This window comes from Hylobates moloch, unplaced genomic scaffold (assembly GCF_009828535.3).
Source record: "Hylobates moloch isolate HMO894 unplaced genomic scaffold, HMol_V3 SCAFFOLD_9, whole genome shotgun sequence".
NCBI lineage: Eukaryota > Metazoa > Chordata > Mammalia > Primates > Hylobatidae > Hylobates > Hylobates moloch.
This window is the reverse complement of record NW_026652284.1, coordinates 23684580-23708802: the sequence shown is the minus strand read 5'-3', so window position 1 is coordinate 23708802 and position 24223 is coordinate 23684580. Positions and strand designations below refer to the sequence as shown.

Genomic DNA, 24223 nt, shown 5'->3' with positions numbered 1-24223 from the left:
AATGGAAGAGGTGTTTATGAGGAGCTTTTAACAGCCTGGAGCAATGCTTCTGACACATCGCTGTTAAGTGAAAAATCAGGATCCCAAAATGCAAATACGATGAGCTGATCAATGCAAAATAATGTATATGTATAGGATTAGCATGAATTAAGCCCTAAACTCTAGGCTGTGGGATTATGGGATGGTGTTACTTTCTGTTTAATGCTTTGCTGATTTTCAAAACTGTTAATAAAGGGCACATGATGCTCAAAATAATGTGGAAAAAGCAAACAAAAGATTTTCTTCAGAGGACGGGTGTAGTCAGCCAGTGAGGCAGGGAAGGTGTTGCCCTCGCCCCAGGCTGGACCAAGGGGTTTCCACCAGTCCCTGGCAAGAAGGAGGCAAGGAAGAGGAAGGAGGAGGCAGGAGGGCAAAGACCCGGACTCTGTCCTCACCCGCTGGACCAAAAATCGCTGACCCCAACCCCAAACAAAGCCCCTGATGTGGGAGGGCTGTAGGAGGCTGCTGAGGGTCTCAAGGGAGAAAGGGAGGCCTGACAGACGGGGACCCAGGGCTCGGAGCCCTGACCTGCCCAGGCCTCTCCTCAGCCACAGCCTTCTCCATGGCATATCCCCAAGCTGCAGGGGGCCACAAGGATGGCCCCTGGGAAAACGGGGAAGTGCCACCAAAGGCTATACCAAAACACCTCCTCACTGTGCCTGACCTTCTCTGCTATGGAACGCTCCACGAGCTTCATTAAGCACTTTCTCCCTCCCCCTGTTCATAAACACAGACCTCTGGAGGGAGCAAAGCCTGTAAAAAAAAGCCCATTTTTGAAGGCCACGCCAGTCGGAGGAAATCAACTTGAGCTGCAGTGTGTTTCGCTCAGCTCAGACTTCGGCAGAGCAGCCACTAGGAATAGTTTTTGACTCAACAGTAAGAACTTTCTAACAGCTCTGGACAACGCTGGAAGGGGTTTCCTCCCCAGACAGTGAGCTCCCTGCCCCTGGAAGCATTTGAGTGGAGGGATGGGACTGTTGCTCTGGAGGGGGTCCGAGTGGCTCGTGTTCTTAATCAGGGCAAAGGTCCCCAAGGGAAAGAGCGGCAGGGCCAGCCCACGCACGCATGCCAGGCCCCCTGCCCAGCACAGGAAGCTCGCGTTACCTCGAAAATGCTTCATCCAGGCCATCATCCAGCTCCTTGGGGAAAACAAAGCAGCAGATAAGAACTATGTTTGGGGGAGCTCACAGTTGGGGCTTGTCCCAGCCCTGGGTAAGCTACAGAGACTCAGGACACAAGCTCAGGGTGGGCACCTGGAGGCACGGCCTCAGGCAGTCCTCCTGCCTGGGTGCCTCGTCGGCATCTCAGCCCAAGGACCCAAAGCTGGAGACGTGGGAGAGGAGAAAGGGCATGTCCTAGGGTGTCTGGAGACCCAGGTGGGTTCAGCGCCCTGCTCCACACTACCTGCCCGTGAGACCTTGGGCAAGTCACTGCTCTTTGAAACTCAGCTTTTCCTTCCGTAATAGGAGGGCATTGGACTCGATGACTTCTATGGCTTTCAAATTCCAAAAGGAAGAGGGTGGGGAAGGAAGTTTTCTTGCCTTCAATTACTTCCAAAAGCCAAGCCAAAATTCCAAGCTCATGAGGGATAACTGATGCCAGGAGTCCCACAGCCTCAGCAGAAAAGCGACGGGTGAGGTCCCTCCATGGCCTCCTGGTGAGGATGGGCAAGTGGCAGGGGTGGTTCCCGAACAGTGGAGAACAGGCTCGAGGGACACCAGGGGAGCCCCCAGTACCCAGATTTTTAAAAATTAGAGACGACAAGTTAACATGTTATTCTGCAATGGATCCTTGGCCAGAAACAGGACACTGAAGGGGCACCTGGAGAAATGTGTAAGTTCTATAGATTATATAACAGCACAGTATCGTGTTTGTTTCCTGATTCTGACCAGTGTAATGTGGTCATGCAAGATGTTAACAATTGGGGAATCTGGATGAACGGTGAACAGGAATTCTTTGTACTACTTTTGTAACACAGTCTGAAATTATTTACAAATGAAAAATTAAAGTTAAATTTCAGGCTCCTCGGGGAGATTCTGTTGGCGGAGGTCATCACCCTCACTGAGATGAAAAAGCTGAGACAGAGAGGTCGGGGGCCTGCCCTGAGTCCCTGAGGGAGTCAGGGACCAAGCTGGTGACTGCTCGAGTCTCTGGGTCCTCATTCAGGCGGCTGAGGGGGAGGGGTGCCAGGAGCGAGCTCTGCCACGTCAAGAACAAGGACGCCTTTGGCTGGTCTTGTGGTGGGCAGAGCCGTGGACGCTCAGGCCAAGAGGCCAAGCATTGTGAGGAGACAGCTGTGCTGGGAGCCAAGCCTGTTGGGGACGAAGCCTCAGGTTCAAAAGGGACATTGTTCATCCCCTATCCTGGGCCTGGGCACTACCGGGCTGGGTCTGGTCCTCCCAGAGGCCCACAAGTCACGGGTCCCAGGGCCTGGTCCCTGGAGCAGCCCCAGGCTCACCCAGAGGTCAGGCTGAGGATCACCGATCTGCTGGCCACACAATCACTCACCCAGACGACACTGCTGCCACTCAAGGCTTGTGGCCGCGGCACCTCGTCCATGTTGGTGGTGTTGGCGCTGACCGTGGACAGCGGGGCCTTAGCCGTCTCCTCTAAGTCCAGCAGGTTCCCAGTGGCGACCACTGTGAGGGATCCGGTCAGGCTGTCAGTGGGAGATCAGCCTCTTCCTTCCTGGCCCCCTCCCTGGGCTGTCCTGGCCCTGACCCTCCCCTCTGATGTGACCTTGCCCAGGCCTCCCAGCAGAGCCCGGCCCTGGCACCTCCTCACGGCAGATGCGCGGCTGCCCACAGAGCGAGAACCTGACTAATGGCTTAGACTGAAACTTTTATATTCACAATAGTTAAGTTTTCTTAAGCAACCACACAATAGTATGTTAAGTATATAGAAAGATAGACACATATTTACATATTTGCATAGGGACATATCTAGAAGAAAATGTACTAAAATGAGTTACTTCTTCCCCTTATCTACATTTTCTAATTGATCTGTAATGAACGTGTATTATTTATTTAACAAAACAAAAGTGAAAAACCAAGAGGCTGTCCCAGCCCAGGCAGGAGCGGGACCCCCTGGGTGAAGCGCAACCCCAACACCGCATGGCCAATCCCCCTTCCCCGTCAGGACTCACAGCTCTTCAAGGCGGGGGTGCAGTCTCGGCGGGCCCCCAGGACGTCCCCTCCCTCTTGGCTGGCTTTGTCCCTCTTCTCTTTCTCTGCAGGACCAAGGCACAACATGTTGGAGCCTCAGACCCCAGCAGTCTGTCCCCGGCAATCACTGGGCAGGGGTGATTAGCCGTGGCCAATCTCAAGGGGCAGTTTCAGGTTTCCAGCTGGGAGGAAAGAAACCTTTCGGATGTCAGTTAATCCTCACAAGCACCCTTGGGGAGGGAGACGGCTGTTCCCATTTTTCAGACGGGAAAACCGAGACTCCGAGCAGTGAAGGGACCTGCTCACAGTCACAAGCCAGGTGGGTGATGAGGCAGGAAGTTGGTCCAGGTCTGACCCCAGGGCCTTTATGTGTCTCCCCACCTCCCACCACACCCACAATGTAGATGCAAAGGCTCACCTTCTTTGGACACCTGCCAAAACTCAAAGGCGACTTTGAAGGCCTGGGCTACGGTGAGGGTAACAGCCTGAGCCTGAAAACAGGAAGTGGGGATGGGGAGGGGTGCTGTATCAGCCAGGGCAGAGCAAGTCTGCACTGGAGGGCTGGGGACTCCAGGCCAGGCCCCCTGGCTCCCTCCCTGCAGCTTCTGCAGCTCCATCCCAGGCTCTGGAATGCCTGCTGGGCAGAGCAGGGTCCTGGCCCTTCCCAGGTCTCCAAAGCAGCCTGGGGTGTCATAAGACCACAGCCTCGCAGAGGCAGTAGGGGCCCCATCTTTACCATCTCTGGCCTCACCAAAGTTCTCACCCTCACCCTAGGGCCCCTGCCTGCAAAGGCTGTTCTTCTCCATGTCTTTTCCTTCCCCTTTGGGCTTCCCTAAATTCAATGAACTGTGAGGCTTACTTCCTACAAGAAGCTATCCCTAATTACCTGTGGACTTATTAGCCCTTGGAATTGGAGAACAGAAAAGCCAGAATTGGAAGGGCCCAGCCATTGCCCCAAATGAGCCACAGCCAGAGAGGTGAAAGTTAGGTTCTGGTTGGGATTATAACTGGATCCCACAAAGAGAGTAGAAGGCTTGTCAATTTCCTGATAGGAGCAAGATGTCAATGAAGGCCCGGGGACCAAAACCGGTCAGTGCTATAACCCACCTGTAAGGAAGGGCCATACCTTGGCCCTTCACCCCAGGGGAACTCCCCCCCCCCCCCCTCCAAACCCAACTCAGATGTCACCACCTCTCTCTTGTCACCACTCCCAGACTCCTCTAGCCCCACCCACCTCCCTCTGGCACCATGCATGTGAAAGTGTCACTGGCTCCCCTGCCTGTGTTTCCCCCAGCTGTGTGCACCCTAAAAGCAAGAATCAATCTGAACACCCCTGCCCTCCAGAGCAGGCCAATGCCTCCCAGAGGTGGCAACAATACTGGGTGAATTACATTCATCTGAGGCACAGGCCTCATTCCAGCCAGGACCTATCCCCAGCCCATATTCATCTCAACACCTTCCTCTCTCAGCCATTCCAGTCCAGGGTTAATCAGCTCAGCTTCTGAGAGTGGAAGTCCCAGAGTTCGTAGCTATAGCCGGAAACATCTAGCTTCCTTCTGAAGCCCTGGCTGAGAGAAGAAAGCACCAGCCTCTTTCAAGTCTACAAGTTCAGGCCTCGCCAGCCTCAGCCCCACTCCCTGGCCTCCCCCAGACAACTCTATTTAATTGAGAAATGGACCTGTGGTCACTGCCTTTAAAACTCCTTTTAAAAAAATATTAAAAATTCCTAAACAAACTGACTGATCCGTGCCAATTAAACTTCACAAAAGTATAAAACCTCATTTGAATGTCTCCAACATTTACATTTTTGATGGAAGTACAGGCACTTTATGGCAAAACTTAAATATGGTAATTAGGTATGAAACTCTTCGCAGCTGTTTACAATTTAAGCTGTCATCTCTGAATCAAGTTTAACAGACCCAGTTACCATTGAGAATTGCCCACGAACTAAAAATATGAGCTAATTACCAGCCCAAGTCAGATCACTATCCACCCAAGCAAGGGCTGGTCACCCAGTGTGGCAGGGATATGAAAACGCCGTTATTTAAGCCTGCTGGAACCTTGGAGACACAAGCTTAGACTGTCGTTGCATAAATCTGCTTGTTCACTTGCATACATTCCTACCCTTTTGCCCTGAAGTTCCAAGCTGTAAGTTAAACTGAATACAACCCAAGAGGTGGATGTGTGCAGGTGGCTGCAAGCCCAGGCTGGGCAGGGACTGGGAGTGGGGTGGGCCCTGCTTCCTGGGGTGGCTGCAGGAATCCGAGGACCAGCATTAGGTGGAGGGACTGCTTGGGCCTGCCCAGGCGGGATGCCCGCCCCTCCTGACTGCCTCTGGCCTTCGGGTCTGCCTTATTATCCTGACTGGATGCTACCTTGCCCAGTTTTTCACATTCCTTGTTCCCAGGAATCAGGCTGCTCACGGCTCAAGAGGGGCCAAAAACTCGGACCAAGACAGCCACGTGCCCCCCAGCAGCCCTGCTGCCCCAGAAGCATAAACCTTGCACAACGATCACTCCAAGATGCCAATGGTCATGGGGGAGGGAGCAGCCCGGCCCCGCACTGCCTGGGTGGAAATGGGGGTAGCACTTTGCCTATCATCAGCCCAGGCCCAGCACCTGCACGACACCTTCACTTTGGAGCCCAGAGGCCTCCCGGTTGGGCAGATGGAAGGGATTCCCTGGAGGAACCCTGTGCTGGCTGTGCCCAGCAGCACCAAGGAGGGGAGACCTGGGGTGGCTGTGCTGCCCCAGAGTTGAACTGACTGGTGGGTGATGTAGAAAGGAGCCCTTCTCCCCCAACCTGAATGGGTCATGAACTCATTCCGGCAGCCCAGCCAGGAAGAGTAGGGATGTGGAGGCCCCCAGCCACAATGAGTGACGTTTTGTCAACATCCCGATTCAAGGCCCTCAACATCCTGATTCAAGGCCTGCCGCAAACGGAAGCTGCCTCACCACCCACCCCAGGGGAACCATTTCGCTTCGCCCCTCTGCGCTTGCACGTGTGTTAATCCCGTGCTGGTGTGCACTCCCCACCCACCACCCCACCCCCTTCTCTCGGCCTGGCAAACTCCTCCTGGCTCCTCAGCCTTCAAAGCCCCATTCAAGGTGTCTGTCTCAAGGAAGTCTCACTGACTCTAACTTCAGGGAAGTTAGTGAGATTTACTACCACCCCAGAACTAAGCCCCCCTGGTTTCCAGGTACGGAAGCTGGGCTGTTCTCTACCGCCTTGGATGTTTTCTCCATGGCTCAGGCCAGGACACACGGTGCCAAACCTCTGTGGCAGAGCTGCCAGCAGGTGCGGAGGCTGACACAGCTATTCCATCTCCTGCCTCCCCCAAGAACACTTCCACTTAGCCCAAGAAGCTAGGATTTCCAACATGTGGAGGCCATCAACACACTGTCAGCCTGGGCTGGGCTAAGACCTTGAGGTAGCAGGTGATGTATTTACACCATGCTGGGCTGGGCTGTCTTGGAGAGGGGTCCGCAGGGCCCCTGAAGCAGGGAGGCGAGGTAGCAAAGGGTAGGGAGACGGATAAACCACTCCAGCCGTCAACCCAACCTGAGAAAAACACACTAAGAAAGATGAAGAGTTTGGGTGTCTGGCAGGGGCCCTTCCTGCTGCCTGGTCAGGGCTCTGCAATCAGTGGCTGAGCAGCGGCCTGGCTCTGTTTTCCTGGTAATTGACCTCATGGCCTGAGGGTAGGCTGATTTCCTTCAAGTCTGTGTGAAGTTCTCTCATCACACGCCAGGTCTCCCTTGTAAGAGCTGGGCCTGCACCTCTCTCTTACTCCCAGACCCCTCATCCCAGAGGAAGCCTCTGCACCATCGAAGGCCCCTCCCACCCAGGGCCAGCTGTCCCTGCCCAGGGCCTGCCCTGGTCAGCGGGGAGGAAGAGATGAACAATGGGGACATAAGGAGCTGTATTTGTAAGTCTGTGTGGCCTCCTAAAAGACAAAGCCACGATTCACATCTGTGGGAACTCACAGGAGATGCCACAGCAACTTGGAGCCCTGGGACCTCATGAGGCAAGTGGCCAGCGACACTGAGTCTGCAGGAAAGAAACAAGGTGTTCAAAAGAACCTGGGGCCTTTCAGAACAACCCTGGAGGTCACTGAGGCAACCTTCTCATTCTGCTGATAGGCAAGCAGCCCAGAGAAGGGCAGGATCTTCTCCAAGGTAACACAGCAAATCAGCCAGGATCAGACCGCTAGACCGTCTCCTCCTACAGTGCCTCTTCCATGACACCTGTGGTGGGCTGAATCGTGTGTCCGCCCCCAAGATGTCCACATCCTAATCCCTGAGACCGTGAATGCTGCCTTACACAGCAAACGGGCTTTACAGATGTGAGCTAAGGATGTGGCGAGGGAGATTATCCCAAATTACTCAGAGTGTCCAAATGTCATCAGAAGGAGTGCTGAGCGGGGTAGGAGAGTCAGAGCTAAAAGCAGCAATGTGACAATGAAATCAGGAGACCGGAAGACGCTACATTGCTGGCTCGGAGGATGAGGACAGTCCCACGAACCCGGAAATGCAGGTGGTCAGTCTCTGGGAGGTAGAAAAGGTAAGGAAATGGATTCTCCCCTAGAACCTCCAGAAAAAAACACAATCCTGCCCACCTAGTTTAGACTCCTGATCTACTTCTGTCACAGAATACATTTTTCTTCTCCATAAGAGAATACATTTGTGTTGTTTTAAGCCACTAAATTTGCGATCATTTGTTACAACTTACACAATACCTAAAGTGTGCCCTGATGGGCAGCAGGAAGCCTAGGGACCACAAAGACTGTGATGTACCTGACATGTCCTTTGATGACAGGGGAGGGAAGGGGATCTTGTCTCCTAGGTTCCAAGGGCTATAGGGCATGGGGACTGGGGCTCTGAGCTGTCAACAGAGGTTAACAGGTGTCAATGCTACATCAATGGATGTCAGGAAGCACCTTATAGGGAGGATGCTCAGATCCTGCGGGTCTCAGAAACAAAAGCTGCAATGCCAAAGGTTGACCCACTCCACTCCTTGCCCCCAAATTCAGGACGAATCCCCTGTGACCACCAAGGTTCCCACTCATCCCAGCTAAGATGTGGTCAGGGGGTGTCCTGGAAATGAGACAAGGAGCTCTGAACTCCCCATTCACGCAGGGAGGGGAGGAAACGTGGGTTTAAACAACCCTACTCTAACCCTGACTGGTTGTGTTATCCTCAGCAAGACAGCTGGCCTCTGGGAGTCTGTTTCCTCATTAAAAATTTAAAAAAAGAAAAAAAAATGGAGAGAGTAACAGTTGCCACCTTGCAGAGCCGTGACGATTAAACGAGTGAAGACCTGGAAGCCTAGCACGGGAATGCACACACAGGAGGCACCGAGAGACGGTCACTGTCCACACTGGTCACAGCTGGAATGGACGCGCAGGAGGCAGCAAGAAACGGCCACTGCCCTCCACACTCCGGTCACGGCAAGCCCGGTTCTCTGATGGCTCTCGCCTTTGCCTTCCACCCCAGGCCCTCTGATCTCCCATTTCCGAGGACCAATCCGTACAAGGCCCTGCATCCCTAGACTGTATTAAAGACAGGAGATCCAAAACAATCTCAACCCAACGAATCATGTTACAGAGAGAAAGGGGTCCAGACACGCACTGGGGACACGGGCTAGCCACTGCCCACACGAGGCTGACCAGCGGGTCACCTGCCTGCCTGTAGCCCCATCACTGTACCCCTTAGCTCTCGGCACCCACTTGGGGTTCCCAGAGATTTCACCCTCTTCTTAAGTAATGGTCACCTTTGGGTCCTGCCTCCCACACCAGACAGCCCCCCTACCCAGAGCAGGGCTGCCAAGGCCACTGGACCCTGTCCCAGCCCCAGCCCTCCCCGCTGACCATCTTCCGCTTGGTGCAGAGGAAGGCGTGGCACTCGAGGCTCTGGTTGTGCTGGCTCTGGGCGATGTATGCAAACACCTTGTCGTGCATCTTGTCTGCTGTGCAATAGGAGATCCTGAAAGCAAGGAGGAAGTATCACCGGACCTGGCACAGGGGCCTGAGCACATGTGGGATGCCCTGCAGGGCAGCTCCCCCGAGTTGCAGAGAACCTGCTATTCCCACTCCACCAGGGCAGACTCTGGGAATCGAGCCTTGGCCTCCAGGCTGGGTACCTAGGCCATCTGTACAGGAGGGGCCCAGGCCAGGCAGGAAGGACGGAATGGGGTAAAGACTGGAAGCAGGGCACTTCCCCGTCTCCCTCCCATCCCACACTGAGCCGCACCCCAAAACAGTAATAGCTGAACCCTTACCACATACCAGGCAATGTGCCAAGAGCTTTCTAGATCTCACCTCATGTAATTCTCAAAGCTACCCTCTGAGACGGGTTCTATCACTATCCACGTTTTTCAGATGAAGTAAACTGAGGCTAAAGACCTGAGCCCAGACCTGAACTCACTTGTAGGACTCCAGAGGCCGTGACTGCCATGCTGCCTCTTAAGGCTATGTGCCAACTGGCCAGAAGGGGAAGCAGAAAGCAGGACACTCCCCTGCTCACCGATGCCCTTCACCTGGCCTCCCCCATCCCACCTGCCCTCCGATCCATGCCCCTGCCCAGAGGTCTGGTGAGATTCAGGTCCGTCTCTCTCAGGGTGACTGGGATCACTTGCAAGTTCTGGAGCTGTGGCCAGGGGTGAAGAGCTGGGAGTAGGGGTGGGGTGTGTGTGTGTGACGAGGACCCAACAAGGAGCCCCAGTGGGCCCGGGAGGAGACACACAGCAACTCCCTCTGCATGGAGCACCCTCTCTGCCCCCAGTCGCACCCGTAACCTGGGGGCCACCCGAGCCCTCGGCCTCCTACCCTCCCTCACTTGTCTGGTCCCTCCTTGTTGCCTCCAGTCAGCCACAGAGTCTCAATCAGGGAGGGGCCAGCAGCCCAGAGGTGGGGCAGGAGTGCCACAGACTCACCCCTCAACCCAGAGGTGGGACAGGAGCGCCATAGACCCACCCCTCAACCATGTGGCCCCAGCTTCAATCACAGGCATCAACACCCCGGTGGGCAGAGTGTGAAGGTGCCAGGTCCCTGCCTACCTCTTCTCCATCCCAGGGGGTCCAGCTTCCTGCTCTAAACGTTACTGGGTCCTTGGTAACAATAAACTAGATCCTGTTATTCTTCAAGCCCCAGCAAGGTTCCACCTCCCCTGGGAGGCCTTCCCGGATTTCCCCAGGCAGACCTCCTTCTTGCCTTCTTGGAAAACACTATGCTCTATCTCCTGTTTCCTTCCGACTATTCCCAACTAGAGTGGAAGCTCCTTGAGGGCATGAGCCGGATTGGAGTCCTCGTCTGGCACAGACGTTGGCAGAATAGGTATCTGAAACTGTTGACTAAAGGCAGGCAGGTATGATCAGGCCGGTGAGAGGAGACATCAGCTGGACCCCCACAACACACATCTATTGACCTACTACTGGCCTGTGCACCAACGGGCTGAGCTATCTGCTTAGAGACAAAGCAAGAGGGTGGAGGGATGCCAGGCAGACGGGAGCCTGCTGGACAGGGCTCCGGCCCGGGTATCCTAGTTCCAGTTCAGCTACTACCTCACTGCGCAGGCTTAGGCAATTCCCTCTCTGGGCCTCAGCTTCTCCATCTGTAAAATGGACCTGAGCTGTCCCTTCCAGTTCTGAAAAACTACAACTGACCAGCCGAGAGAGGTGGGGATAGCCTGAGGCTCTAAGGGCTGACCAGAGGACCCACTAGAGAGACCATCTACACTCTGACCTCAGACCTTGGCTGAGGCCTTCCTGGAATGTCTGGCCAGATACCCAGAGCTGAGCTGCTGCATTCACAGCAGAAGGAAAAGGCAGTGACTCTGCAGTTCTCTGCTCCAAGCCCGACTCAGCGGCATGCTGGTGGGGAGTAGGGGGGGGCGGGGCACGGGTGGGCTCAGCTGTCTTTTGCAACTGGTGATGATGACAGCAGCAGCTGCCACTTAACCAAATGCTCATCGTGAGCCAGGTGCCGTGCACTCCGCGTTTCCTAACAGCGCTGTGCAGCAGGATCTGTTCCCACCCCCATTTTACAGATGAGGAAACTGAGGCTCCAATGTCATCCAGGTAGGAAGTGGTAGAGCCTGGATTCAGATGGGATACTCCACCTACTGCCCCAAGTGCAGAGTGGATGGGCCAACCCCATGCTGAGCGTACCTGTATATGGACACGTTCTCAATGAGCTGGTTGGTGAGGTTGTCTGTCAGGATAATTCCCCGTGGCGACACCTTCAGAGTCACCTTCTGCAGCTTCTTCCCACTGGCCTTAGCCTTGGGAGCAGACAGGAGTCAGAGGAGTCTGCCAGCCTCACTTGAGACCCACCCTCATGGCCTGCACTTCACTGTTCCTAAGCCCCAGACACGGGGCCCATCTCAGCTCAGGTGACGGGCAGCAGCCTGGGGAAGACCACTCAGCCAGCACCTTCTTGCAATAGAAACAGGAGCAGCATCTGCTGAGCACCAGCTATCTGTCAGGCACCGTGGACCTCGAGTCATCCTCCCTCTCCCCAGAAAGAGATGGACTCAGAGAGGCTAAGCGACTTGCCCAAGGACACACAGCTAGGAGGGCCTGCAGACTCGGCACTGAATGAGCTAGCACAACCCAGCAGGATGACTCCTGAGTACTCTGCTCCGTCCACTGAGCTGAGGGGTCCGAGGCCACCAAGGGAAGTGGATTTAAAAGGCCCACCCTTGCTCAAAGCTAGGGAGGGGGCAATCTGCTCTCTGATGGGTTATGCTGTCTCTCAGGCCATTGGGCAGGTAGTCAAGGGAAAGCAACCTCCCCACCCTTCCTGGTGCTGATAAGTCACCAATGCATTGGTGGGGAGCCTGAGCTGGGGGTGGGGAGGCTGGAAGAGGCCATAATGGCTGGAGGGAAGCCACTGACCATGACCTTCCAAGTCCAATGGTTCCCCTCTGCCAAGGCCCAAAAGCTGGATGGAAGGAGAATCAAGGGCAGGGCCAGGCTCAGACACACCCAACTGGAGTAACAAGCTGGGAAGAGGGCACCTGGGAAGAAGCTGGTCCTTGGTCCCTGGTTCCCCCACCCTTCCCGACTGGGGTGCTCACCGTAGCCACGATTCTCTTGATGGCAGCGGCTGACAGCTCCTCGCCCTTGGGCTGCTCCACCAGCGTCATGCCCAGGTACTTGAGGCTGAAAAGCATCCCCTCCAGCAGCGTCTCCCGCGTGTCCGTCCAGTTCTCAGGCAGCTCTGGGGTAGCACAGGGTAGGCCCTCAGACCCTGCGGCTCAGGGCCCACCACCAGCAACAGCTCTCACCAGCCTTCTTTCCTAGGAAACCCCAGCAAGGGGGATAGAGGTCTCCCCCACCACTACTGCCACTCTTTTTTTTTTTTTTTTTGAGACTGAGTTTCACTCTGTCACTCAGGCTGGAGTGCAGTGGTGCGAGCTCAGCTCACTGCAACCTCCGCCCCCCAGGTTCAAGCGATTCTCCTGCTTCTGCCTCCTGAGTAGCTGGTCTCCAACTCCTGATCGCAAGTGATCTGCCTGCCTCAGCCTCCCAAAGTGCTGGGATTACAGGCGTGAGCCACCGCGCCGGGCCTGCTGTCACTTTTAATAGAGGGCTAAAGCTTTCAGGCACATACCAAGGCTCCATGTAAGCAGCTTTACATAAAATGTTCTCATTAATCCTCTTAAGAACCTATGAGGTCAACGCTTTTATCAAACCCACTGACAGACAAAGACACGGAGGCCACGGAGGCTCAATCACATAACCAAGTCCAGAGAGCCAGGAAGTGCAAGAGCCAAGTTTCGAGCCCTATTTTCAAGCCCAGAGCCCTCTTTACTTCAACGCTACCACTTGCTGAGGGCAAATCATACCATTTCTTACTAAATCCTTAGTGCAATCCTGTGAGATAGTGATTCTACAGATTAGGAGACTGAGGCTCAGGGAGGCAAAGTCATGAGATGAAGGCCACATATGAGTTGGATTTCAACCCTGAGTGGTCCCCATGGCCCCAGCCTGCACTGCTTTCCTCCCTGTGCGCATCGGTAGAGACCAACGGGGCGTGCGGGAGGCTGGGCAGGAGACAGTAGCCCAGGGAGAGCAGGGAAGGGTAAGGGTGGGTGGGGAGAGGAGAAGGTGATTTCCCAAATCTGAGAAGGTTCGAGACCCGCTCTGCTGCCTTGCAAGCAGCCCCTGGATGGTCCTAGGGAAGTCCCCTCTCCTCTTTGGGACTAACACTCCCCCCTGTGTGGGCTGTGACAATGGCGCAGAGCAGGGTCCACAAGGAGAGTCCTCTAAAAGCACCAACCACACAGATGTCAGGAAATAAGGGGATGAGCCTGCCTCACTGGGTGGGCAAATGGACCAGGAGGGATACGTGGAAAGAGCGCCCCACCACACAGGTGAGGGCCCCGTGGAGGCAGATGGGCATGAGGGCAAAAGCCGGCTGCACTGACGGTTTCTGACCATCCCCGGCTCCTCGGAAGGAGGAGATGAACAAAGATGAATGAACACCCCACACTTCCACCTGCCAGAGCCCCTTCCTGTCCCCTACCTCTCTGTCCCATTTTACAGGAGGAAACCCTCATAGATGCTGTGCTTGTGGGAGGTGTTTGTTATGACTGCACCATTTTACCGATGAGAAAGAAAACTGCTCTTCAGCCTCACACACAATCTTGTTAAGGACAGAGCAGGATCCAGCCAGGAATCAGCTTCCAGGGGCCACGAGAGGTAGCCAGGGCCAGCTTCCCTAGACCATCCCCCAGGTAGGGGCTAGGAGATGTCCTGGGCCCTCCCTACCTCCTCCCGAGGCCTTCCTCACTGGCTCCGATTGAAAAGCTACAGGAAGAAAGTTTAGGTGTCGCTAGTTCCCGGGCAGCGGAGGCTCTGGCAGGAATGTGGGCCCCCACTACAAGGCTCAGCTTGGCTCTGGTGTTCCGGCTCTGTCAAGAGCAGAAGTCTGGGTCCAGGTGGCATCACCAGGTCCCCTACCCAGTCTGGATCCCTGCTGCCCCTCTCAGCTCCTGTCCTAGAGCCCTGGGCCTCCAGGGGCTCTGGTCCCCCTCTCCACAGCCAGAAGGAGGCTTGTACACCCACATTTCTCTGGATTTGCCTTGAGCAAGCCACTGTCCCTCTCTGAGGCCATTTCTTCATCTGAAAGAGGGTGCGGGTGTCAGGGCTGGGGAGGGTTATACAGGAACTTACAGATGTACCCAGTTCCCCTCATGTCTTGAGATCAGGTGAGCAGGGACTTACTGACTGTCATCTAGAACCTGGCATGCAGGTAGCGCTCAATACTCGCTCAAGGAAGAAATGACGAGGACAACCCCATCCCATCCCCAGCCCTGGCCCCAGGCCCACTGACCCTCCAGCCCTAGCCCTCATCCCTGGGCCTCCACCCCAACATGAGGCCAGGCCCCCACTGAGATGACCCCAAAGCCCAACATGACCTTATCCTCTGTCCCATCAACCACAAGCCTATTCCATTTGATCCTCCAAAAGAATGTGAAAGTCCCTGAGGTGTCCCCAGTCCTGGGTTGAGTGATACGGCCCTGGAGCAACTCAGACACAGACCCTGCTCTCAAGTTCACAATAACAGCACCATCATCAGGGAAAAACAGCGCTTTCATATAACAACGATGCCACGATAATAAAGCTGTAGCTATTACCATCACCTCTAACACTCACAGCCACCTTGCAAGCAGGCATTCTTCCATTCCCATTTTACAGAGAGGAAACTGAGACTCAAAGGACTGACTCTAAAGCCCAAGCTCCTGACCATGAGACCATACTACTTTATCATGCAGCAAACTACCTTAATTCTAGCAAAAGATCAGGTTTTTGGAGGCGAAGGCGTTTCTTCTCACCTGGAATTAGGTATTCCTAATACCTAAGGCTTCCCCTCTGCAGGCTAGGATACCCAGGCCACCATTTTCAACCTGAGACCCATCTAAGCAAGGACAGCAATGGAGAGAAGTGCTACTGTGCCTATGACCTGTGCCCTTGGCAGACACTGATAATCAATTGCAGCTCTACTTCCCTTTGATCCTTTCTCAGCACAAGGCCCCAGGCAAGCAATACTAATTGATCAAGGTTTGAACATCTCATTATCCATTCCTACCCCTGGCAAACATTCTCCACTCTCCCTCTCCAGCCCCCATTTTCATGTCCCCATTCTCCCATTTCCTCTGGTTCAGCCCTTTCCTGGCCCCTTTCCAAAGTCACTTCCGCTCCCTCCATTCCAAAGAACCAAAGCTTGCCAAGGTCACTGGCGATCTCTTTGCTGTCAAAACATTCCCTAGTCCTCCCTGACCCCTGAAATGTTCGGCATTTTTCTGCATTCCTCCTTCCCTGGCCTGACCCTTCCCCTCCTCTAACCACGTCCTTACAGACTGGTTGCCACTCATCAGCCTTAGGCTCTCAGCTCAAGCCCCTTACTTGATGACACAACTGAAGCCCGGACAGGGATGGGATCTGTGCAAGGTCACATGGCAAGTCAGAGGGACTCTCCTCACCCCACCCAGGCCACTATAGACAATCCCCACAATGACCAGTGACTGTGAGGGAATTTTAAGTTTCCCCGTCTCTTCTCCCACAATATCCCTACATACCCTCTACCCCAAGAAGCTCCAACCATGCAGAGCTTCTTCCTAATAACATAACATTTACTGTCTAACTTCTGTGCCTTTGCTCAAGTAGTTCCCTCTATCCTAAATGCCCTTTCTTCACTTGATCAAACCCCACACATCCAACCTCTTCCAGGAAGCCTCCTTTGAGGCAATATAGCCTCGTGGTTAACAGCAAGGCCTTAATCCTAAGATGTCAGCTCCGATCCTTCATGTCTGAGTCATCTTGAGTGGGCTCATTACCTTCCCTCAACCTCAGTTTTTTCATCTTTAAAATGGGGGAAACAACAGCTCTGACTCCTGGGGACTGTTGTGACCCTTGGATAAGTTTACAGAATTTAGCAGAGAGGCAGGCCCATCGCAGGTGCACAGTACACCTCCCAGTGGGGCCTCATCCCTCCTGTGGGCGGGCTGTTGGTGCCTTTCTTGAGTGTCAATCTCTTCTTCCTCCTGCAGCCACTGCCTACACGTCTCTTCCCTTTAAAGAACCTGCCATTCATGTCTGCTTCCCCAGGACCTGGCATGGAGGTGTACGCCTGCCCAATGTGGCCGTCCAGTCTGGTCCTGTTTCTCCCTTGTACCCCATGTTCCCAGGCCCCACTGAGATGCTCCTTTCTCTCTAGGAAGCTGCTTCCCTCCTGTGGTCTGTGCAAGTGACTCATCTCTTCATTAGAGTGTAAGGCCCCTCATGCCCACACCCTCCCCACAGAAACCAGCACCTGGGAGCTCTCAGTGAAGGCCCACTGGTAGGGCTCAGGGCCATATCCACCCCACTCGCCAGCCACAGCCGGAGGCCTTATTCCCGGGAGGAGCCCAAGGCTTCAGGAGGTGCTCCCAGAGGCCCCTGGGCAAATACAGGCCTGAGTGCACAGCCCTGTTCCGGTCCTAGTTATTTTTGGCCCTGTAGTGGGTAATGACTGCGCTATTTTAACGTTGCAATTTTACAGATGACCTGCTGCCGGAGTTAGCTGGGGACAGACCATATGCCTGGTCTAAATTACAGCTGTGAACACGTGTTCTTTCCTCGTTAAGGCCCCCCCAACCACCCAGGAGTCAGAACTGGGCTGAATGCCCTTGCGCCCCTTCTGCTGCTCCCAGAGACCGAGCTTGGCTGGTGTGTCTGCAACGTCAGAGCTGCAGCCAAACCCAGGGGCCAGGGGAGCCTCTGACCGGGGCTCTGGCCTCCAGTCTCCCCCAGCCTGGTGTGGAGATGGCCTCAGAGGCCAGAGTGACAACATCTCAGAAGGGGGCTCAAGCTCTGCCCTGACCTGGAGCGTAGCTGCTTCTCTGGGCTGTAATTCTATCTGACTAATGGGTTCAGCCCCTCAGGAGTGTCACCAGAAGTTTCTGGATGTGAGAAGTAGTAGGAAAATTTCAGAAGTCAAAGCTGTTGAGATTGTTATCAAAAGAAAATAATTTTTAAAATGATAAATTGCAGCAGCTACCATTTCCTAAGTACCTACTTACACAGTAAGAGAAAAATATGCTATGGGCTGTGGAGTTCATAGTCACTGAACCTCCCTGGATCTGTGTCCTAACTTTAAAACAGGGACAAGACAGGCACAGTGGCTCATGCCTGTAATTGCAGTGTGCTAGGAGGCCGAGAAGGAAGGATTGCTTGAGGCCAGGAGTTCAAGACCAGCCTGGACAACATAGTAAGACCTCATCTCTATAAAAAATAATTAGCTGGGCATGGCAGTGTGCACCTGTAGTTCTAGCTACCCAGGAGGATCCCTTGAGCCCAGGAGGTCGAGGCTGCAGTAAGCTATGATCACATCACTGCATTCCAGCCTGGGCAATAGAGTGAGACCTTGTCTCAAATAAATAAGTAAATAACAGGGACGATAGGAGTATCCACCTCAGCCAGGCGTGGTGGCTCACGTCTGTAATCCTAGCACTCTGGGAGGCCGAAGCAGGTGGATCACTTGAGGTCAGGAGTTCAGAACAGCCTGGCCAACATGGTGAAACACCGTCTCTACTAAAAATACAAAAAAATTAGCTGCGCGTGGTGGCGGGCGCCTGTAATCCCAGCTACTTGGGAGGCTGAGGCAGGAGAATCACTTAAACCAAGGAGGTGGAGGTTGCACTGAGCCAAGATCCTGCTGCTGCACTCCAGCCTGGGCAACAGAAGGAGACTCCCTCTTAAAAAAAAAAAAGGAGTATCCATCCATGGGGTTGTCTTGAGGATGAACTGAGTTCATACCCGAGGTGAGCTTAGAACCTCGTCTGGTACATACCAAGTATCACAAGTATGAGCTACTGTCATTACCAATGGGCAAATGCAAAGAGATTTAACACGTCCATGGCCATTCTCATATTGAGAGAAGAGTCCAGGATAGATCAGTGTTCCCATTTCACAGATAAAGAAGCTCAGAGGAGTTTGACCATGGCTCATAATTAACAGCACTGGGACTTCAGTCCATACCTGCCTTCTGCAGCCCAAGCCCCTTGGTGGGGTCAGGCAGAGCCCTGCAGGGCTGCTCAAAAAGAGTATCTGACCCTCAGTGGGCAGTGGGTGACCTCTGACTCCTTCAAGCCACATGCCCCTCACACAGCCCCCAGACCCGTGAGAAGCAGAGTCCTCGCCTCCAGTTCAACATTTCCTGCACTTGCTGTTCCCTCTGGCTGGAACACTCTTCCCAGACTCCTCCCTCCTGGGATTCACCGGTGTGTACCGAGTCATCTTTTTTTTTTTTTTTTTTTTTTTGAGACGGAGTCTCGCTCTGTCGCCCAGGCTGGAGTGCAGTGGCGCGATCTCGGCTCACTGCAAGCTCCGCCTCCCGGGTTCACGCCATTCTCCTGCCTCAGCCTCTCCAAGTAGCTGGGACTACAGGCGCCCGCCACCACGCCCGGCTAATTTTTTGTATTTTTAGTAGAGACGGGGTTTCACCGTGGTCTCGATCCCCTGACCTCGTGATCCGCCCGCCTCGGCCTCCCAAAGTGCTGGGATTACAAGCGTGAGCCACCGCGCCCGGCCCCGAGTCATCTTCTCAGAGGGACCTTCCCTGGTGCTGTCAGTGGCCACCCTTATCCCCGCTGCACACCATTTCCATGTTGTGCTGACTGCCAGCACCTGCCACTCTGCCTGCTGGAGATGCTGAGGCTGGCGCAGACTGGGGAATGAAGATCTCCCGACCCCACGAGTCCTCTCCACCGGGCTTCCAGGAACTGCCCCTCCAGCGGAACGCCTCTGAAGAGCACGTTCTACGCTGCCTCCCACAGTTCCCAGAGCGGGGTTAAGCTCCAGGAGTCCCTGGTGGTAATTTGCTTATTTATTTATTTATTTGAGACAAAGTCTCACTGTGTCCCCCAGGCTGGAGTGCAGTGGCGTGATCCCGGCTCACTTCAACCTCTGCCTCCCAAGTTCAAGCGATTCTCCTGCCTCAGCCTCCCAAGTAGCTGGGATTACAGGCCTGCACCACCCCACGCAGCTAATTTTTGTATTTTAAGTAGAGATGGGGTTTCATCATGTTGGCCCGGCTGGTCTCGAACTCCTGACCTCAGGTGATCTGCCCACCTTGGTCTCCGAAAGTGCTGGGATTACAGGCAGGAGCCACCGTGCCCTGCCAGTAATTTGCTTTGTAATGTCCACTTTGTGGACTCCCCTCACTTCTCACTTGTCCTAACAATATTTCCTGCCATCTTGTCCCAAATAAATGACTTGCACTCCAATCCTTGTCTCTAGAAGAACCCAAATGAAGACACCATCCTATCTTACAAAGCTGTCCCATCATTTCCTCACCCTGCTTTATTTTTATTCGTCCTGCTACCAACGTCCACAACCACACCACTGATCTACACCCTTGTTGTGGTGCACCAGACTGTAAGCCAGAGGTGTCCAATCTTTTGGCTTCCCTGGGCCACACTGGAAGAATTGTCTTGGGTCATACATAAAATATACTAATACTAATGATAGCTGATGAGCTTAAAAAAAAAAAAGATCACAAAAAAACTCATAAGAAAGTTTATGAATTTGTGTTGGGCTACATTCATTTGCAATATCTTTTATTATAAATATTATAAATGTGATTAGATCCTCCCTCCCTTGCCTTCCACCATGAACTAGCTTTACTGGAACCTGCACCTCCTATTTCTTCACCCCTTCTCTCTGGGTAAGCACAACCCACAAAGGAACCGGAGGGCCTGAATGATCCCAGTACCTCTGGAAGGGGTGCTGAGGGGCCAAGGTGAGTCCCTCTTCCAGGCAGCTGGAAGGAAAATGCCCGGCCAGGGACTAAGATAAACTATTGATGTCTCCCCAGGGGATGGGAAAAGCCACGTGTGGGAGAGGAAGAGAACCCTCTTTCAAGGTCAGGACAACCAGGAACCCACTGCAGGCATGAAGCTGGGTGGAAAGAAGCCTGGGGTGCTGGCTTTGCTGTGTGACCTCAGGCAAGGTGCTGCCCTTCTCTGGGCTTCTTTCTCCACAAATAAGCAATCATGCTAATCCTAGTGAGGACCTTGAGCGGGAGCAGCAGGCCGCAACTGAGAGCAGGGTTCGAGTCTAACTTAACTCCACTGGCTTCAGTTTGGCCTCAAAACTCAACCGCAGGGACCAGGTCCAAGGCCAGGCCAGGTCACAACCCTGAGCAAGGTGATCCTAGCACCCCCACATACCCCATGGCCCCTGCTCTAACCTGTGGCCACTGCTGTCAGAGGCTGCCAGCCCAACCTGGGGTGGGTGGGGCCTGCTCCCAGCTCCTCCCATGGCAGAGTTCACCAAGCACACTGGTAAGACCCCTGCGCTAGGAATGTGGAGCTCTGCCTCTTAGACGCTCTGTGTCTGGGGCCAATGACTCCAATGCTCAGAGTCTCAGTTCCTTTGTCTCTAAAATGGGCCTGCTCTGTCACCTCACAGGAGTCCATGAGAGAATGGAAGCAAAAACACGTTGTAAAACAGTTACAAAAGCAGTAGTTACCATTTACCAAACTCTTCCGCTATGCCAGGCAAACGCAATTCCACTTGATCCCCACAAACAGTTGGAGGCAGGTACTACTGTTATTTGCAATTTACAGGTGAGGAAATTGAGACTTCATCACGAGGGACAGGTGGGGCCCGGCCTGCCCTCCTTCAGGTCCAGAGGCTCCAGGACAGCACTCTGGGCTTACCTGGGCCTGGAGGAGGGGGAGAGGTGCTCCTCTCCTTTCCTCCAAATGTGCAGACAGGCTCTGGGCCACCAAAACCCATCTCACCACAGTACTAATCATGCTGGCGGTGTCCCAAGGATAGGCAGGGGGAAGAGGAGCAGGGGAGAAGAAAGCCACCAGTTAGGAGGGAGCATTATTACCAATAATCTCCTTGATACTCCTGCCAGTTAAGAGTTTTCATCCCCATGTTGCAGATGAGGAAACGGAGGATCAGAAAGGACAAGTGACTTGCCCAAGATTGAAGATGGCAAGAGAAATTCTCTTCCACCATCCAAAGTGGCTACCTCTTCCGCATCCCCAGATTCAGAGATGTTTCTTTCTAGCCTCCCTTCCCTTGCCAGCCCTTCTTCCTTCAAAACCACTGCCCTGGGGGCTGCCCCGCCACCCTCCCTCCCTCATTCCTGGAGAAAACCGCAGGATTCTCCCACTGGAACAGATGGCTATTCTCAGAAGTCCTGGTCAAATCTTGCCAGTTTTTAAAGGGTCTATTTTGGGATGCAATCAGTGTGATAAACGGTACATCCCCTGGCCTAGTGGCCCAGCCCTACTGGGTCTCTGACCCCACCCCCCACCAGCAGGCACCACCCCACATTCCCAATGCCAATGCCAGTCTCAGCTGGGAGGCGGCCACAGCTGAACAACAGAGTGGGGCCAGAGGAGGAGCAAGGCGGGCCCTCTAGGCCCAGACACGCTGGCACTCCTTGGACCAGGGAGCTCGGGCTCCCCTGGCAGAGCCCTGTAAGGCCAAAAGGGGATGGGGTGAGGGGGGTGCTGTACTGTCAGTTGTTTCCTGATGAGGGGAGAAGCTGTGGCCCGAAGTGGGTGGCAGGGAGGTGGGAGTGTGCAGCAGTCCTGGGCTCTGGCTCCAAAACCGGCAGGAAGGTCTGTGTGACCCCAGGCAAGCTACTCTCTTCTTCCTCCCAAACAACGAGACCTGCGCTGGGCTGGGTCTTCTGGCTTCAGGGGAAGGTGCCAGGTAACAAGTTCCCTGAGCGTAACCAGAGACATGGGGAGAGAAAGGGGCAGAGGCCCCTCCCAGATTCCCAGACGCCCCAGGGAGAGGTGGCGGCGAAGTCTGCCGTTTGCCTGGGCACCCAAGGGACTCTGGAAGCCCGAGGGAAAAGGTGCAAGAGAAAACAGGTTTCAAAAATAGTCGGGACGCCAGGCTCGTCACCTGGACCCGGCTAGAGGAAGGGACGTAAGGGTCTAGATCGCCTGATGTGGGGCTCTCCCAAGGCACCCCAGGCAGGGCTTCTCTCCCAATTTCAAGTACGTACCTGCGACCCCGGGCTCACACCTGGGTGGGTGTCTGGGCACCCGGAGTCAAAAGTTGGCCCGGTGGGTCGGGCAGGGGGCGGGAGAACCGGCCAGTGGGCTCCCGCCCGCCGCAGCTGCTGGCTGGGGCGCAGGGGTGCGGGACGGGGGCGTCTTCCCAAGCCCCTGCGCCCTCTCCTCCTCCCCCAGACACCGACGACGAGTGCCTGCCTCCTCCTAGCTGGCCAGGACAGCAGGGCGGGAGGTGCCGCGGGTGGCGGGGGCCTCTTCTCCCAACCTACACCCCACCCCATGCCGGCTGCACCTGAGGACCCCGAGCTCGGGCTCCTTCCTCAGCGCTGACCCTCCTCGCAGCGGCATCGAGCGGCCGGGGAGTAGGTGCACAACTTGACCCCGGCCGACCCCCTGCCCCGCAGGGCCGGGAAAGGGCCACGCCGGGACCGGAGCGCCGGTCAGGCCCCGCCTCTGCCCAACTTGGCCGCACTCCGGGCGCCCGCGGAGGCCCCGCGCGCCTCTGCCCGATCCCGGCCCGGTCCGGCTGACGCGCGCACACTCACTGCGGTGCCGGCCACCGCCCCCCCAGCTCTGCTTGGCCAAGCTGGGGCTCCGGATCAGCGCCCGCCCCGCGGACTTGAGCGCGTCCATGGCCCGCTCCGGCCGCCGCCGCCGCCGCCAAAACTCCGTCAGGAAAAACTTTCCGCCCGGCCCTGCGGCGCGCGGGCTGCGCGCTCCTCCCCTCCCAGCGCGAGCTCCGCCGCGGCGTCCGACGGGGCGGGGCGAGGGAGGACAGGCCACGCCCCCAGACGGGCCCCGCCCCCGACGGCCGGTCTCGCCCCGCCCGGTCCCTGTCCAGGCCCCAGGTCCAGGCACCAAGAGTCTCCGAGGCCGCCCGAAGGCGCCAGAAGATAGCGAATCGCAAGCCCTAGACGCCCCCGCTTTCCTCCTTCTCCCCAATCCCCACCCCATAGGGGCCTGAGGGTCTGAGAGCAGCGGCCTAGGATTTCCAGTGACCATTTTACAGATGGGGAGACTGAGGGCTCCTCCAGTGGTGAAAGGTCTTGTTCAGGGACAAGAGCAATGCGATGTCCAGGGCAGTGGGAGACTCAGGAAATAGTGGAGGCTGTAAACCAGGGATATCCAAACTTTTGGCTTCCTTAGGCCACATTGGAAGAAGTGTCTTGGGCCACACATAAAATACACTAACACTAACGACAGCCGATGAGCTAAAAAACAAACAAAAAAACAAACAAATAAAAACATGCATATATATATATATATATATACACACACACACACACTCAGGTTTTTTGTTTTTTTGTGTTTTTTTTTTTTTTTTTTTCCTGAGACAGAGTTTCACTCTGTTGCCCAGGCTGGAGTGCAGCGGTGCGATCTCGGGTCACTGCAACCTCTACCTCCCGGGTTCAAGCTATTCTCGTGCCTCAGCCTCCCGAGTAGCTGGGATTACAGGCATGCACCACCATGCCCGGCTAATTTTTGTATTATTAATAGAGATGGAGTTTTACCATGTTGGCCAGGCTGGTCTCAAACTCCTGACCTCAAGTGATCTGCCCGCCTCAGCCTCCCAAAGTGCTGAGATGGCTGTGAGCCACCACACCCGGCCCAAAAAAATCTCATAATGTTTTAAGAACCTTTACGAATTTGTGTTGGGCCCTATTCAAAGCCGTCCTGGACCTCACATGGCCAGTGGGCCGCAGGTTGGACAAGCTTGCAGTATAGACCCTTGTTAGGCGAAGGGTCGGTATATAACAATTTGCCTTTAGCAAGTCCAGCCAGGCACTTTACTCATCCTCATAGCTCCCAGGCTGCTCCCTGGCACCACCTGAGCATGCTGGGCCACCCCATGCCCCTGCAACTTCCCAGGTAGCCTCACAGATGGTATGATCTGGAATGTGCCCCTGACACTGACTTACTGTGTGACCTCAGGCAAGTCCTTCCCCTCTCTGAGTCTTGTTTATCTGTGAATGAGAGTCAATGCTA

General features: G+C 54.8%; 1 protein-coding gene across 4 annotated transcripts in view; it reads right to left on the bottom strand.

Annotated features, from left to right (window-relative positions):
* Positions 1-22989, bottom strand: part of LDLRAP1 (low density lipoprotein receptor adaptor protein 1) — a 47735-nt gene extending 24746 nt beyond the window's left edge. Inside the window, exons 1-8 of one of the 4 annotated variants that reach the window (XM_032759371.2) lie at positions 22783-22986; positions 12281-12423; positions 11370-11482; positions 9073-9187; positions 3622-3694; positions 3185-3268; positions 2548-2678; positions 1144-1178 (exon numbers count right to left, since the gene is read on the bottom strand). In XM_032759371.2, the coding sequence (XP_032615262.1) occupies positions 1144-1178; positions 2548-2678; positions 3185-3268; positions 3622-3694; positions 9073-9187; positions 11370-11482; positions 12281-12423; positions 22783-22870 (782 nt within the window). In that variant the 5' untranslated portion in view covers positions 22871-22986. The other 3 variants (XM_032759370.2, XM_032759372.2, XM_032759373.2) reach the window with 3 other exon arrangements.
* Positions 22990-24223: the final 1234 nt, after the last annotated feature.